This window comes from Ammospiza nelsoni, chromosome 1 (genome assembly GCF_027579445.1).
Source record: "Ammospiza nelsoni isolate bAmmNel1 chromosome 1, bAmmNel1.pri, whole genome shotgun sequence".
NCBI lineage: Eukaryota > Metazoa > Chordata > Aves > Passeriformes > Passerellidae > Ammospiza > Ammospiza nelsoni.
The window spans coordinates 97,647,186-97,660,334 of NC_080633.1; the positions used below are offsets into that span (position 1 = coordinate 97,647,186).

At 36.1% G+C, this 13,149-nt stretch overlaps 1 protein-coding gene across 1 annotated transcript in view; it reads left to right on the forward strand.

Annotated features, from left to right (window-relative positions):
* Positions 1-4,861, forward strand: part of RTTN (rotatin) — a 79,987-nt gene extending 75,126 nt beyond the window's left edge. Inside the window, exons 46-49 of the mRNA XM_059475058.1 lie at positions 801-1,068; positions 2,308-2,411; positions 2,767-2,836; positions 4,417-4,861. Of these exons, the coding sequence (XP_059331041.1) occupies positions 801-1,068; positions 2,308-2,411; positions 2,767-2,836; positions 4,417-4,499 (525 nt within the window). The 3' untranslated portion in view covers positions 4,500-4,861. The remainder of the gene's footprint in view (positions 1-800; positions 1,069-2,307; positions 2,412-2,766; positions 2,837-4,416) is intronic.
* Positions 4,862-13,149: the final 8,288 nt, after the last annotated feature.

Sequence of the window (13,149 nt, forward strand, 5' to 3'; positions counted from 1 at the left end):
GTGAAAATTAAATTACCAATGTTATATTCACATGAAGAAAACCACAATGAGTTTGTATGCTGGGTTGCTTGCTTTCAACCAGATGCTTGTGTATATTGTCAAGATTCAGTGAGCCTGGGAATATTTAGTAAAGGACGTTTTCATTAGAGGAATTAATGTCAGAACGCCTCCCTCTTGCAACAGGGGAATTGATTTTCATCTTCTCACAATCTCCTTAAAGTGGAGGCGAAGCTGAGATAGTTTATGTCATATCAATGCACAGTTTTTTTTCTTAAAAGCTTACAAAAATAGAGGACATTGCTCTGGCTGGCAGTGAAGGGAGGAGTGGTGCTGTAGGTTCTTACAAGTCACTTCCAACTTAAGACATCCTGTGATTCCTTTAACATTTTTCAATAGGATGCAATAATAAGTAAGGAATCAAGTATGCATTAACAATAGTGCATTGATTCACTTAAAATGTCACTAGCTTATTTTTGGGTAGAAACAATGAGTGCAAAGCAAAAAGCTTATGTAGTGTGGGAATTAGTCTTTGAAGAAATATATTGTGTTGGATCAACTTTTATATATCTACACTGCATAGTATTATAGAAGAAACTGTATGTTACCATACCAACTTTTTAACCATGCAGCAGATTCTTTTTCTATGTAATTTTTTTCAAAAATTGTTGACTTATAATGGGTTGCCTTTAATGTATAAATTTAATAATGCTAGGTCAAGTATGTGGATTGGAAGGTCAGACAACAGCAAACAAGCCATGGAATACTGTAAATTCTGAAACCCTTTTTCTTCCTTCTAACAGAGTAACTTCCTGCAGAACTTTTTATCTCTTTCATTGCCAAAAGGAAGTAATAAAAATTCTGGTAACGTGTCTACTCTCTGGCTAAAGCTGCTACTGAACATATCTTTTGGAGAAGATGGACAACAGATGGTTATGAAGATAAATGGCTTTTTAGACCAGATCATTGAAATGTGTAAATACAAGCACAAAAGCAGCCAACATCTAGCACTTCTTATTCTACATAACATATGTTTTAGTCCAGCTAATAAACCGAAGATATTAGGTAATGGTAAGTATCTGAAGGGTGTGCAAACTGTTTTTCTCTGAGAATATCATGGCTTCCAGAAGACTGTATTTTCACGGCAGTTTGGGTTACTGACCAAGAACTCAATGTTGTATTTTAGAAGAGCATTTTTGTTTAAAAAAATTAATTTTTAGAATTGCAGAATACATATTTTGGCAGAGAGACAATTACAGTAATACATAATAAAAGAAAACCAAATAAATAGTTTTCAAAAGCAAATCAAGATTTGTTATTAGGCAGATCATTTGGATATAAGAACCAATTATGAATGAAAGGATTTTTGCGGTTTTCTCAAACTGCTAGTTTTTCAGGGAGGGTTGAAGGATTCTTTGTATCAGTCCATTTGAAGTAATTGATGTTCCTATCTTTCAACTAGACAAAACTTTGTTAGCTTATGCAAATATTCAATGTTGAGACAAACTATTTTATATCCTGTCATGTACAAAAAATGTTTATGATAGTGGTAAAGTTGTGTCATGGCATATATATTTAATGTAACAATATGTTCAGAACTTTTTTTTGGTTGTTTGGAGAAGGTATGTTTCCTTCCCTCATTTAATTGCAGAGAGAATGCTTCTGTCTTTGTTTCAAATTCTCAGCAGGTTTTCCATAGTGTCCATGCTTTTTATTTTTCTTAAGATGTGGATTTACTGCCTTAATTAAATATATATTATTGACTTACATAATCTATGAATTTTTGTTGTGAAGTGAAGAAGCAAAGTGGAAGAGTTTGGCTTCAGAGCAATTCTACAAAATTAAAGCACCTAAAGTGAGGTGGCAAATATTTTTCATTGGTTGCAAATCATGTGCATAATAAGTATGAAGGGAAATAGAAACGTCTTAATATCCATCCTGATGTGGCTCTAATTGTGGCTACTGGGAATTATAAAACAGTTTCACAGCTTACTTAGTCCCTTAGCATAGCTGATAGCTATACATAATGTTCATGTTTTATTACTGGTGGCTTAACTTTGTAGCATTACTTGGTTTTGTTTTGCTATATTGTTTTTAACACTTCTTTCAATGTACTGTGCTGATTTTATGAGCATATTGAAATTTAATCGATAATAAAGTTTCTGTAATTCCTCTGCTATACCAGTACTAGTCATAAAAATAAGTATACTCCAAGCATCAATCTACTGAGGCATGTAAATATATTTGCATTGCTCTTGATTATATTTTCTAGATGCATTTGGTTTCATGTTTTTTTATTTGTCTCATTAGATCAAGCAATTGCAGTACTGTCTGCCTGTTTGGAAAGTAACAGTCCTGCTGTTCAGAGAATAGGAGCAGCTTCGCTTTGGGCTTTGCTTCACAACTATCAGAAGGTTAGTATTTAAGAAATCTGTGAAAAAACTGTAATGTTATACTTTTATGCTGTAAACAATACAGTAATCTCTAAGTAAATAATCATAAAGTTTACAATAGTCATTCTGTTTTATTTTGATTGCATAGCTGCCGAGGCTGAGAGATTAAAGAACATGGTATAGAAGCAGTTTGTCCTTCGTAATTTGTGACTTCTTATATAAATGCAGTCTATATGGTGATACAGTTATATTAATTCTAAAAATTCCTACCTCTCATGATCTGATAAATTATTGTAATTTTTTAAACTTTGCTATTAAGGAGCAATCATGTGGGCAAGAAATCTCATTGTGTTTTGTGTGTTTGTGTGTACTACAGGCAAAAGTGACTTTGAAGAATCCATCCATAAGGAGAAGAATAGATGAAGCTTATTCTTTAGTGAAGAAAAGTAGGTCTTATTTCTACTTAATGCCAATTCTTAATTTTTCCATCATTAAAGCATTTCAGTTTATATCATCACTTGTAGCACTTGTTGTGCTACAAGTTTTTGAAAGGATACTTTTTCCCTAAAATCACAATTAGCAATGTGGCTTATAGTTAGGCATCTTATAAATAGAGATGGAGAAAAATGCCTTAGGTGAACACCTTAGATAATTACCAAGGTTAGTTTTGAAGTATAGGTCTGATCATGCTTGCAATAAAAAGCCTTTTCACAGTCCAGTTGTGTGAATCTTTAAATCTTAAATTTAGTGATAAGAAAAATTGTTCTTTTAGCAATGACTTTGCCTAACTGTGCTCAGCCTCAGGATTCTCTGTTGAGCCACAGAGATGGGATCAGAACAGAGCAGTGTTCCCACATTAAAGCATTCTGGCATGGGTTAGTGACATTCTGAAAGCTTCACATTTTTGCTTAAGTACCTGAACATAGCTCTTGTTTGAATGGCTGCAGTACAATAGATTCAGCTGAAGAACATTCAGTATGGAAAGTGTTCAAACACTGATCTGGAGCTTCAGTAGCTAATAATGGGTTTATTGGTTGTTAGTCACATCAAGTTAGTCTAATCTTGAAAGGACATGGTAATGTCTTTTTAAGCTAATGAGCTTTCCTACTAATTTAAATTGTTCTGGATGTACTCAAATAGGTTTGTTGATTAAGGGGCTTATGATACAAGGTTTCCATAGTATTTGCATAGCATATTTGCCACAAACTTTCTCTCTACATTGACCATTGTTGGTATCCTAATAAGGAGGAGGTGTCTTTTTGATATAACATCTCATAATTTTTCCTGTGCTGTCACCCAAATGAATTAGTTTTGAAAATGTACTGTGGTTTCAAATTTAGCCATTACTAAGTCAACCCTTAAACATAACAGTACAACATTTCACATACTGATAATATATTAACAAGTTTGTATTGTTCCTTACAGCAGAACTACCACGGATCAGAGACTTTGCTACCTTGTTGAATCAACAAGGTAGAAATATGTACCTTTTACAGATTAGCACCTCATAACATTAATACCCATTTATTTATGTACTGCTATAGAACATGAAGGCCCAGACTGAACTATTGATTTTTAATTCAATAAAAATTTACGTATCAAAATAAGGAATAGAAAGGATTTTATGCAACTGTCATTATTATGGTTTATAGTTCTGTAATATGTCATCAATATTGTCACTAAAACATTCCAGCATTAAGGATCCCAACTAGTCTGTGCTTGTAAAACTTTGATCACTTGACAGTAATAATTGGGCTAAAATGGTAGGTTGTTATTCTGAGTACACGTGGGGAAATATTTCAACATTGCTATTGTTATTTTACTTTTTCGGCTTTGTCATACCCAAGAGTAAAACTAAAACAGACTTTGCAACATAAAGTAAAAGTATGTGATTTGTTACTTAACAGAGGTTAAGGTCATAAACCAGCATGAGTTCTTGCAAAGCATTTAATGCAATCTTTGGAAAAGTAATTGTGTATTAAGAATCAACTAGAAATTCAAATCTTGGGGTTTTTTTTCCTTTCAGGTTCTCCCCAGCCAGAAGAAAATGAACTACATGCCTACCATTTAAAATGCTTAGAGAATATATTGCAGCTTCTTGATTGTTAATGGTCATCAGTCAACTTCTCATGTTGAAATTGAATAGCTTGTTCAATGAGAGCCTGAAATTTGAAGAAAGCACTTCTGATTCACAGATTTGTGACAGCAGCAGATTTGCTGTGGAAGAAATTTATGAAGCCTTTGAGGAAGGAGTTCATCTCTTTGAACCAAAGAAATTGCACTGTTTCTGGTTCAAACTGTTTGTACTGTAATCCCAATGGGAAATTATAATTATGCTACTATGTAAAGTATGTACACAGAAGAAGGAATGTACAGGGGAAAAGATGTGAAAACTGAGTAATTTTCTTAAATTATGCATTGAAATTGTTACTGTACAGTATTAGAATTTCTGGTTTGGATTGTTCTTAATAAAGGGGTTTTTAACTGAGATCAGCATTTGCTGTGAGTGAAGTGGAATTTTTAAGATTGCAGGTGTGCAGAGTGTATGCTCAGATTAAAAACTGAAAATGGTGGCAATTGTGGTGTGTTATACATATTAGATGCAGAACAGCAAGGTGTGTGTTGTGGTTTTGAAGAAGATTTCAGTTCAAATTGCTGCATGTTTTTTAAGATGCTAACAATTGAAAAAGAGCTCAATTGCTGATATTAGAGGTGACAGTTATGCTAACATAGCAGTTTTTTCAGGATATGGGGTGTGTGCATCCATTTTAGTTACATTACAACAACGTAGAAAATATTTGAGTCAAAATCTGTTGGTTTCTAAAGACTTGGAATCTTTTGCTTGGGGCAAATTCTCCCCTCTCTTCCCCCCCACTATTATCCAGGCCTGTGTGGCCTTTGAAGTGCTACTGTGTAACTATTGCTCCAACTTTTTCAGTATTCTATGCTGAAAGAGTTTGAGGAAAAAAAATACATTGTTCTCTGAGCACTACTGTTTTTCTGGCCGTGCTTATGGAATGCCTAACAGGATGTTCTAATTTCCCTCAACACTTAAAGCTTTTATTTTATGTCAGAGTCAGATAGAAGGGAGCTAATTCAAAGCAAAACCCAAATAACATCTTTAAGAATTATAGCAAGGCCATGTCTACCTGTAATTAGTCTTTTCTTCTTAACCAGGTGATGAAAGTATTTTCTGCTGACAGAGGGGATTGTGGTTTATTTGTTTAGCAGTGCTTGTAAATTATGTGTGACTTGATATAATTCAGCTGACCATAAGTGTGATGCTTATGGCTGGGTTAAGTCATTACTAGAAATGTAATTATTGGCTTATCTCCCATCCCTCCACCAAACAAAGAGCAAGCATGGACCACCAAAACTTGATTCTTTTCCACTTACTGTGTTGTGTAATTACTGTATTTTGCTAAGCAGTTGTTAAATGCTGTCATGCCCATCCCGTGGTATTTATTGTAGAACACTCAGCTGCAGGGCAGGAGACAGCTCTGCAAGTCAGCATTTGCTGACTGGGCTTGAAAGTGTGAGGTCTTTTTCCCTCAGACTACTAAGTGCTAAGTCTCTTCAGAGACTTATGTTTCAGCATACTCACCCCGATGCTCTTTCTCATAAATCAGTCACTAAGTCAAAGTGCAGATTGTTTGCCATTTTTTCTGTTTCAAAAGGACAAAAAATGAGAGCATTCAATGCCAAATGAATTCTAACGGAAGTAACCATTCTTGCAAGGATGGCAAGATCTCATTCAAAGCATGGATACACATGGATCTCATGAGGAGAATGAGGGCTGCAGTTTCATGACTTCCATGAAGTGCAAGTACAATATAATAAGGCCATAGAAGATCTGGATGCTTGTTTTCTATTAAACATTTCTATTTTACTAAGCTGTGCTTGTTCTTGAAGAAACTATTCACATTGAAAAATCTGGGCAAATTGCTAATACATTTGTTGTTACAGTAAACCTTAGTGCTGTGCTTATCCCAAAATGAGTTATTTTCTCAGTATTCTGCAACAATTTATAGTTGTGGGAAGCAATTGTAGCAATGTCATAAGCAAATACTTATATTTGATGTTGCTATTCTGGAAAATCAAAGCAATTTTTAAACTCTGAGGGCTAAAATCTATATTCATATTGTGAATAAGCTTTCTTCCTTCAAGATTAAGGAAAGGGCTTTATGTCTTTATTTAAAGGACAGCACTTCCTTCCATCAAATTTTCTCTTGAAAACTGGGAGCATAGTGGCTGCATCCTGCCTTCCTGCAGGTTAACAAAGTGAGTTATAAAATGTAAATTACTCTATATTTCCTGTTCACTGGCACTTAGACTACCATAAATAGCCTCACAATAACCTTTAGTCGTAATTGATTTCATGAAAAAAGATTTACATATTTAGACTTCATTCACAGTTAATTTCCAAATTTTGGAGATTCATCTATCTTGAAGGATGGGGTATTTGTCATGTTTGTGTTTTCAAAGAAAATTAAACCCTTAAATACCTTCAAATTCTAAGAACTGTAAAATAATTTTTTATCTTACAGAGGAAAGTGCAATTTAAGTGGAGATGGATTTCCTGAATAAGCTACAGAATTTAAAAGGCAATATTCAACTTTCATCTAGTTTCCCTAATAAAAGGCACAGCTATGCAAGCTAGGAGTCTCTTGAAAATCCTTATCCAAGAGAATTCAATTACCATTTGTGCTAACTGCAGATATATCATGCTCTTACTTGGTTGCTTTATCTTTTATGATAAGCTTGTAATCAAGAAAGAAGTTATTAAATTCAAAAGAGGTAAGCGCATAAAATCTACTAATAATAAGGCTTTCAGATTCTTTTTTAAGATGGATGTGTCATCTAGTGCATGTTCGAAACTTCCACAGAAATAATTTTCACTTAAGAGGTATAATATTGTAGATTAAGCTTAAATAATTTTGTTTTGATTGTGTGTGTTCATGCAAATAGAGGCATTTAGTCATGACTTACTGATGAAGTTTTCAAACCTTTCAGTAATAGGTTCTCAAGCCTACTTGAAAATCCTCAGGAAAAATACTTCATTTATGAGAAAGGGACTATTTTTTGCTCTTCCAGCAATTTGGACTTATGGATTCTCCTCACTCAGCAACTGTGCATCCCTGGATGATGTTTTTCATTGATTCCCCTCCATACCAAACTTGCAAATTACAGCAATTATGGGCTTGTGGCAGCAGTACTGGCCAGATTGGGGAGGGGAGTTTTCTATACTTGAGACTTCAGCCCAGCTTTTTTTAAGGCTTTCCCTTCACAGTAAAGTAGAAGCTCTGTGACAGCTTCTAAAATCTGCTTTTCCTTCAGAGAAATGTTTTAATGTCTTCCAGGGGAGAAAAAAAAATGGTTAGCAGCCACACAAGGGTTGCTGTCCGCTGGGGATTCTGAGGCTACTCCACATTTCACTTGAGTTTTCTTCTGGTTCAACTCTCCAAGGTGGCTCCTAAAGTAATCACTTACAGCTCCCCTGCTGAGACAGCAGGCGTGCTGCCATTGCTTTAGGATAGAGAAGGAGTTGTGGTAAATACAATTTCACAACCCTGCAGTCCTTGTAGGCTCCTCTTTTGGCTCCTGGGCTGCCCTGTGGAAGATGTGCACTCTACATTTATCACCTCATCATCATCATCTTTTTGTGATTACCTAACTTATTCAGGACTTCTGTGTGGTCTCTGAGCTTCCTAAGATCTGATTAGTCTCCCTGTGTTGTAACCCATGAGGGTTTGGCCCCGCGATTGAGGGTCAGTGTGTGCCCTCTGGCCTCCATTCCAGCTATTCTTGGGCACATCTTTATTTTTATAGCTGGTATTTTAGGTGCTGAACATTAGGTAGTAGGGATTTTATAATTAAGTTTGGTATTCAGGGTATGTTTCCCTCCACTCCTCCTCCAATCAGCCACCACAGTCTTTAAAAAAAAAAATTAAAAATTTGAAAAACTGGTTGCATTTTCACTGGAAGAGAAGAATTCTTACAGCACCCACTTTCGTGCATCCAAAATGGAGTCTCAGTCTGTGTTGAATTTACAGCCGACCTATAGGCTTAGGCTCACAAATGTCCTCATTCCTCATAAACAAAACACATAGACCTGCTTTGAATGGTCAGTCTGGATGTTGTCATCATTCCAGCTTCTTGATTGCTTGCCAACAGGCCTATAAATAAATTTGTATGTTGTTAGATCCCAGTCCTTAGCATTTACTATGTACATGTAAGTCTGCTAGGCAGAGCGCAGGATGGCAATTCCCAGTGCTTCACATACAGTAGGCAATATGTGATTTAGTGCACATATGTGACTTGCAAATTTCCACTGTTGTTGCAGATCTTTCTTTAAAAACTCAGTTTTAGTAATGCTTTCTAATTGAGAATATCTTCAGAATACTGACCTGGAGTTCAAATACAAATGAGGTCAGCAGCAACAGGGGGAATGTGTTTAAACCCAAGCACTCTCCCTCACCAAAATATCCTTCACTAACCCTAAGTGGCAGTTCAGAGCTTCAGAGAAATGGAGCAGAACAGGAGATGGGGAGGATGTCCTCAGCCTGTGGCCTCTGTCTTAAACATACTGGGAGTTACAGGCTTACCTGTGTCTGTGTTTTAGATCCAGGGGGTAATAAAATGCATGTTATCGGGAGCTTTCTGGCCAATCTAGATATGTCTGCTAACTGAGTTTAACAACAAGGTAATAATTCCTCAGTTTATTTTCTGTGTTATGCTGCATCACAGGCTGCCGCTGACTTCAGACACCAGTTAGTTATCTGAACAAAAAACCCCAACAAAACAAACAAATTAACCCAAAAATAACTCCTTTGAGAGAATACATTGTCATCTGTCATTGTCACCTTGACGTCTAGGTGAGTTGACTCTCAACTGGGGCAACACCAATCAATGTGCAAGTGTCAGCATAGTAGTGCTCATCACATAAATAAAAGCTTAGTCTTGTGGGCAAGCTCAAAGTGATTACTCTTCTGAGGTGGATTTCACCAAATCAGGATAAGGAAAATTGCCTTTCTTCTTGCTTCCCATTCTAGGACCCTGTAACTGAGGATTTGCAGAAGGACTTTCTCGCATTGCTGTGGCAGCTGGAGAGTGACTCACTCCTTCTCAGCCAGAGTTTTTCTTGCCCATTAGGATATTTTTCCAGAAAGATGTCTTTCACAGTTGAGCAACAGTACCTGAATAAAAACTTTTAGTTGCTTCCAATTAAAACTACTTTATCTAAACTTCAGAGCCTTCCTGAATCTGGAATTTGGTGAATGGGGGTTGCACTGCATGATCTTCAGAGGTCTCTTCCAACCCTAGCAATTTCATGATTCTGTGAGTCCTGTACATCTACTAACAGGCTTTAGTGCCTATATGATTAAATGCTCTGCAAAGTTTTTCATAAATGGCAAATAACTGTGAAGTTTCAAAGGCTAACACAAGCCCTGCTCTTGCTGGTAGCAGCAGTGTTACTGGAATTCTCTTTTTTTCTGAAAGTTTTGGTGAGATTTTTCATCTGTTTGTGTAAATTAAGACATCAGCTCCTCATTAGTCCACAGCTCAGGAGACTGCTCCTTAGAACCTCTGGTGTTGCTGCTTCATGCCTGCAAGATGTACCATTTCCAGCATTAAAAATAAGTTTAAAAAAGGAATATTAAATTCACCTGCATGCTGGTATCTGACCTAATAACTGCTACTCTGGAGTGAAAAATCTTGCATTGTCCAAAATTATTCTGCAATAATTAAAGGTTGGCAAAGAATCCCTGAAAAAAATGCTTATTAATAAAAGAGAAGGAGTGGAGCCGTACAGCAGGAGGTTTTGCCTGCAGCTGGCACAGCCTGTGGGGAGCTTTTGGGGTTCTGTGCAGCCTGTGGCTGTCTCTCTGTCTCAGGAGATTTATAGGAGAAAAATTCTCTCTTCTCACTTTGGGTGTTTGTTGACAGTAATTTGCCATTGTATTGTTTCTATTTATTACATTTCTCATATAATAACAGCAGTCTTCCCTCTCTATTTTGAATAAAACATTTTTACACAGTTTTATGGGGCAATATGATTGAGGTGTCACAAGAACACCTTAAATTCTGTTTTTAAAGCTTTCTTAGCAACAGAAATTTGCATACTGTAAAAATAAAATGATAAAAAAAATGTAGCACAGCACTGGATTATAAGGATTTGTATTCTTCTACTGAGTCTCTATGTGGTTAAACATGCAGTTTAACATTGTGAGATTTCTCCAATATGCTTTTCAAAATATAGTATGACAAACAGTGAGCATGGAATTTTTTATTTTTTTGGAAGTAACAACAACTGATTTTAAGAAGCGAATGACCATAAAAATCAATAAAAAAATCTAACTTTATGCGGTGTTCGACTAGGCCCCAGCAGGGGAAACATTATTGTATGGACAAAGTCACTACGGAATATAGCAGGAATTGAGGTCAAAATGTAATCACCCAGAACACAGCTCTTTGGGATGGATTATTTTATTCTCTCTCTGGACTGAAATACCTTTTAATGGTAACAAATCTCCTTATCCTGTGCTGAGAGTGTATTTGCCATAATGTATTAGAAGAAAGATCCTTAACAGCTTACGCACTTTTTCATATGATTATCCAAAATGTTCCGTGCTTTCTCTCCAACGTGCTGGAATAACTTTCTTTTCAGTTAGAGACAAAATGGCCACTTGGAAGGAGTGGTAGGTAGTAAGTGCTAAACTAAGTGTTTGAAATCTAACTAAAACTGAACATCTAAAGAAACAGAAAAGAAGTGGTAAGGGAGAAAAAGAGAGAAAAAGAAAGATTAAAACGGGTAAAATAGCCTGGTACTGTAGAAAATCAGTTCAAAGGGCCATAGCTATAAACACCTGTGAAAACAGCAGTTCCCTGTGCTATCATAGCTTGTTTGAATTTCAATTATTTAATTGTTTTTAATTCTGTTTTTTTGGTGTTTAGCAACAACCTAAGAGATATTCCACTGCCACTGTTCTAGAAACTTTTGTAAGCTCTTATGGTGGTTTTTTTTTTTTTTAAATATCAGTGTAACATTATTAATAATGCCATTCTTACAAATGTACCACAAAGAGGTGGCTTCCATGTGTGTGTTCAGCTTCTTATACGTGAATGAAACAGTGAGACAGGCTGGCTCCTCATGGCTGGTTCTGTCTTGTCATCAGTGCATGTTATTGCTGCATTCCAAAGAAGTTCATTTCTTCATACAGAAATCCCCCCTCCCCCACCAGAAGAAGTATAATCTATGTTTTGGTGAAGTCATTGGAAATTCTTGGTAATGTTAAGGGTAAGATTTTTTTTAGTTTCATTTAATTTTGATTCCTGACATTTTCCTTGCATATGTCAGTACACCAACCATGACAACCTTTTTTCAAATGCAGTAGAAGGTCATGTAAGTGTCAGAAATTTCTGTTAGCAGAAGTAATTAATACTGTCAAAATCTTTTCAGAAAAGCAAACTGAGCTATTTAAGATGCTTTTAGTGCTACTCTTCCTGTACAAAGAAAGACTAATATCAGAATGCCAGAAAATTTGTCTGTGTTCTCAGAAGTACTTATTCACCATTTGCTGAATTCATTCAGCAGCCATTTTCTATATATTATTTTATATGTATACATTTGAAGCAGTAGAATTTCTGCTTCACTGAAAGGGGGACATATATGCATTCATCTCAGACTTGGTAAAAAATGCAGTTGATTCAGTTGTGTAAAAAAAGGTCCATGGAGACTGAGAAATAATGTCCAGGAAATATCATTTACTGTTCTCTACAACAGAAACAAACAAAACAGTACACAAAACATTCAATCCCAGAAATCCAGGAACAAAATTCAGCTATAAAAATACAGTGTATCTTTCATTTTATGTTTTGAAAAATAACAAAACAAAATAGTAATTCTGTATAGTTAAGTTTCCCATTACAAAAGGAATATGGTTTGCAATGGATACAAATGCTGATGCAAGTAAGCTGAAAAATGCAATTTTGATCTTGGTCCTCTGGATCTGGGATGTTAATTTGAATAAACCAAATACCTGGATATGTGTGATTAACAGCCTAACGTGCATGAAGAGCCCTCTCCCATAAGATATTTAGGAATTAACTGCCTGCTAAGTCAAGGTCTCTGGTTATTTCTGATCAAACTAAATGCAGACAACCAGCTCTTTAAAACTATCCTAGCAAGGTTTACCTCAGATTATCTGTTGAAATTCCTGTCTGTCTAATGCATCACATTATTCTGGTAAGCCTTTGAACACTCACACATCATAAATTCAGATCACTACCTTTTAAAATAAATCTCTTTCACTTTAATAAAAAACCCCACAATATCCACTAAAAATAGAAAGATGAAATTGTACAAAAAGAAATATCTACAGTTTTTCCACTTTGAGTGATTCAAAATCACGGAATCATTTAGGCTGGAGAATACCTCCAAATCATCAAGCCCAGCCTCTGACCCATCACCACGCTGTCGATTAGACCGTGGCATGTAAGTGCCATGTCCAGCTAGTTCCTGAACACTTCCTGAGATGGTGACTCCACCACTTCCCTGGGCCATTTGTTCCAATGCTTAATAAGCTTTTCCATGAAGAAATTCTTCCTACTATCCAACCTGAACCTCCCCTGCTGCAGTTTGAGGCCATGTCCTCTCATCCTGTCACTTGTTACTTGGGAGAAGGGGACGACCCCCACCTGGCTGCACCCTCCCTCCAGGCAGCTGTAGCGAGTGATAAGGGCTCCCCTGAGCCTCCTT